This window comes from Python bivittatus, unplaced genomic scaffold (assembly GCF_059951505.1).
Source record: "Python bivittatus isolate LINGU-HERP-01145 unplaced genomic scaffold, Pbiv_v1 ctg000470_np1212, whole genome shotgun sequence".
NCBI lineage: Eukaryota > Metazoa > Chordata > Lepidosauria > Squamata > Pythonidae > Python > Python bivittatus.
The window spans coordinates 2757526-2759701 of NW_028277065.1; the positions used below are offsets into that span (position 1 = coordinate 2757526).

The 2176-nt window shown below is 34.7% G+C and overlaps 1 protein-coding gene across 1 annotated transcript; it reads right to left on the reverse strand.

The window, feature by feature from the left end:
• Positions 1-998: 998 nt before the first annotated feature.
• LOC148215611 (olfactory receptor 2AP1-like) lies at positions 999-1952 on the reverse strand. Its single transcript, XM_088143079.1, has one exon. The coding sequence runs from the start codon at positions 1950-1952 to the stop codon at positions 999-1001; it is 954 nt and encodes a 317-aa protein (XP_087999205.1).
• Positions 1953-2176: the final 224 nt, after the last annotated feature.

Here is a 2176-nt window from a genome sequence, read left to right on the forward strand (position 1 = left end):
ACCTCCCCAAATTTCTTGAAGGCTCTTGAATATGACTGATCTAGATTAACAGATGAAAATAATACATGGTAACCAGATGAACCCTAACCATGTTTTTACTGAATTTTGATTGTCATTTGTTCCTTTTCTCAATTGTTCCTTTCAATGGGTCAATTCTATAGAAAAGAAAACAATTGCCACTTGAAACTTAGGAGGGCCCATCAGGAGGTGATTCATCCAGAGCAGGTCTTAGGTAGCCAGGAGCCTGGGCTGAACTATGGGCAAGTCACTGCTCAAACAACCGAATCCAGGCAGGATTTTCTTAAACTAATTTAGAATCCAGCTGGCATAATAATCAAGCTTTCAGCCCAAAGAAAATCGAAGAAATTATCAGTCTCTTTGAATATGCATTAATGTAGTATAAGAAGGATGCTTGTATTACTATGATATGAAGTAGAATAGATGCAGTTTTCTCTGATACATAACAAATGAAGATAAAACCTGTTATTCTTTAATACTTCATAATGCAGTGGTTTAAAATTAGTAGCTGTCATTAGTAGCAAAACATTACTATTAAAAAGTGACTTCCTGGAAACCAGAAGAACCAACACAAATAAAACTGGACTGAACAGATATTTATTGAATATTTCTTTGTCCAGTAATAAATACATAAATTCATGTCTCAGATAATTCTAGACTGTTATTAATTCAGAATTTTATACCTTGAAGTGTGTGAAATCAATATATGAGTAATACAAAATACCATTTCAGTATTGTAGAATTTAAGTGTTATTAATGGTGAATGTTGAGTCCCTTTAGTAGTGAATAAGGAGAAAAAGAGAAGCTTTAAGAGAGAGAAGGAGGAATTGATCTTTAGTAGTACAATTGTTTTTCCTATTTTGAGCCTATTCTCCTAATTTAAGTTGCTGAAGGGAAAGCTGTATTCCACAAATCATTAGAAAGAAAAGTCATTAAGCACATACAATAGAATGAATGTATTCATACTGCATCTCTTGATATTAATGAAAGTCAGAAAATCTCCCACATCTGAAGAATTCTTTTCGAAAGGTTTCTTTTATATCTCTATTTCGTAGGCTGTAAATGAAGGGGTTGACTATGGGGGTAAGAACTGTATATACAAAAGAAAAGCCCTTTTTCATATCTTCGAATTGTCCAGTGGTTGGCAAAATGTAGACAAACATTAAGGATCCATAGAAAATGGAGACTACAGTGAGATGGGAAGAACAGGTGGAAAATGCCTTTTGTCTCCCATTCACAGAGGGGATTTTCAGAATTGCTCCAATGATAAAAGCATAAGATGACACAGTTATGAAAAATGTAGACAGAAGTCCCAGAGATGACGTTATCAAAGCAACACTTTCAATCTCCCAAGTGTCACTGCAAGACAGTCTTACCAGCGGTGTGAAATCACAAAAGAAATGGTCAATTTTGTATTGATCACAGAACGTAAGTTGTGTCAACAAGGATGTCAAAATTGTGATAAGAAACAATCCTATTATCCATGATCCTGAAACTAGCAAGATGCATGTTTTGTTTTTCATAAGTGTGACATAATGCAAGGGTCTACATATGGCTAGATAACGATCAAATGACATTGCTGCCAAGAGGTAACATTCAGTAGCTGCCACAGTGCAAAAGAAATGCATCTGTAAGATACAGCCCCAGACAGAAATTGTTTTCTTGCCAGTAAGAAAAATGGCCAACATTTTAGGTAATATAGCTGAGCTGTAGCAGATCTCCAAGCAGGAGAAATTAGAAAGGAAGAAGTACATCGGCGTGTGGAGATGCTTCTCCACCACAACCAGGGTAATTATGAGAAGGTTCCCAGATAAAGTTACAGTATAAATGATCAGAAATAATATGAAGAGAAGAGTGTTGAAGTTCTTTGTGTTCCCAAATCCAAGGAGGATGAACTCTTTTACCCTTGTGGTGTTCTGCCATTCTGCAGACATTTCAAGCTGATCTATTAGTAAGACATCAAATGTTGAGGATCTATAAATTCAAAACTGGTAGTAAGGTGTGAAACAGTTTTTGCAAATATATTCACTTTCCATGACTTGTAGCAAAATCTCCATGGATTCAATAAAAAATATAGAGCTACCTTCTTAAGTCACATCATATTTAGTTATTTTTTTTCTTTTTGTAATTTTTTTTACTTTTATGTTAAAGTACTTTT

What these genes read in the sequence shown, in the direction of transcription:
- LOC148215611 (XM_088143079.1), bottom strand. Translation starts at nt 1,952, where the DNA reads ATGTCTGCAGAATGGCAGAACACCACAAGGGTAAAAGAGTTCATCCTC.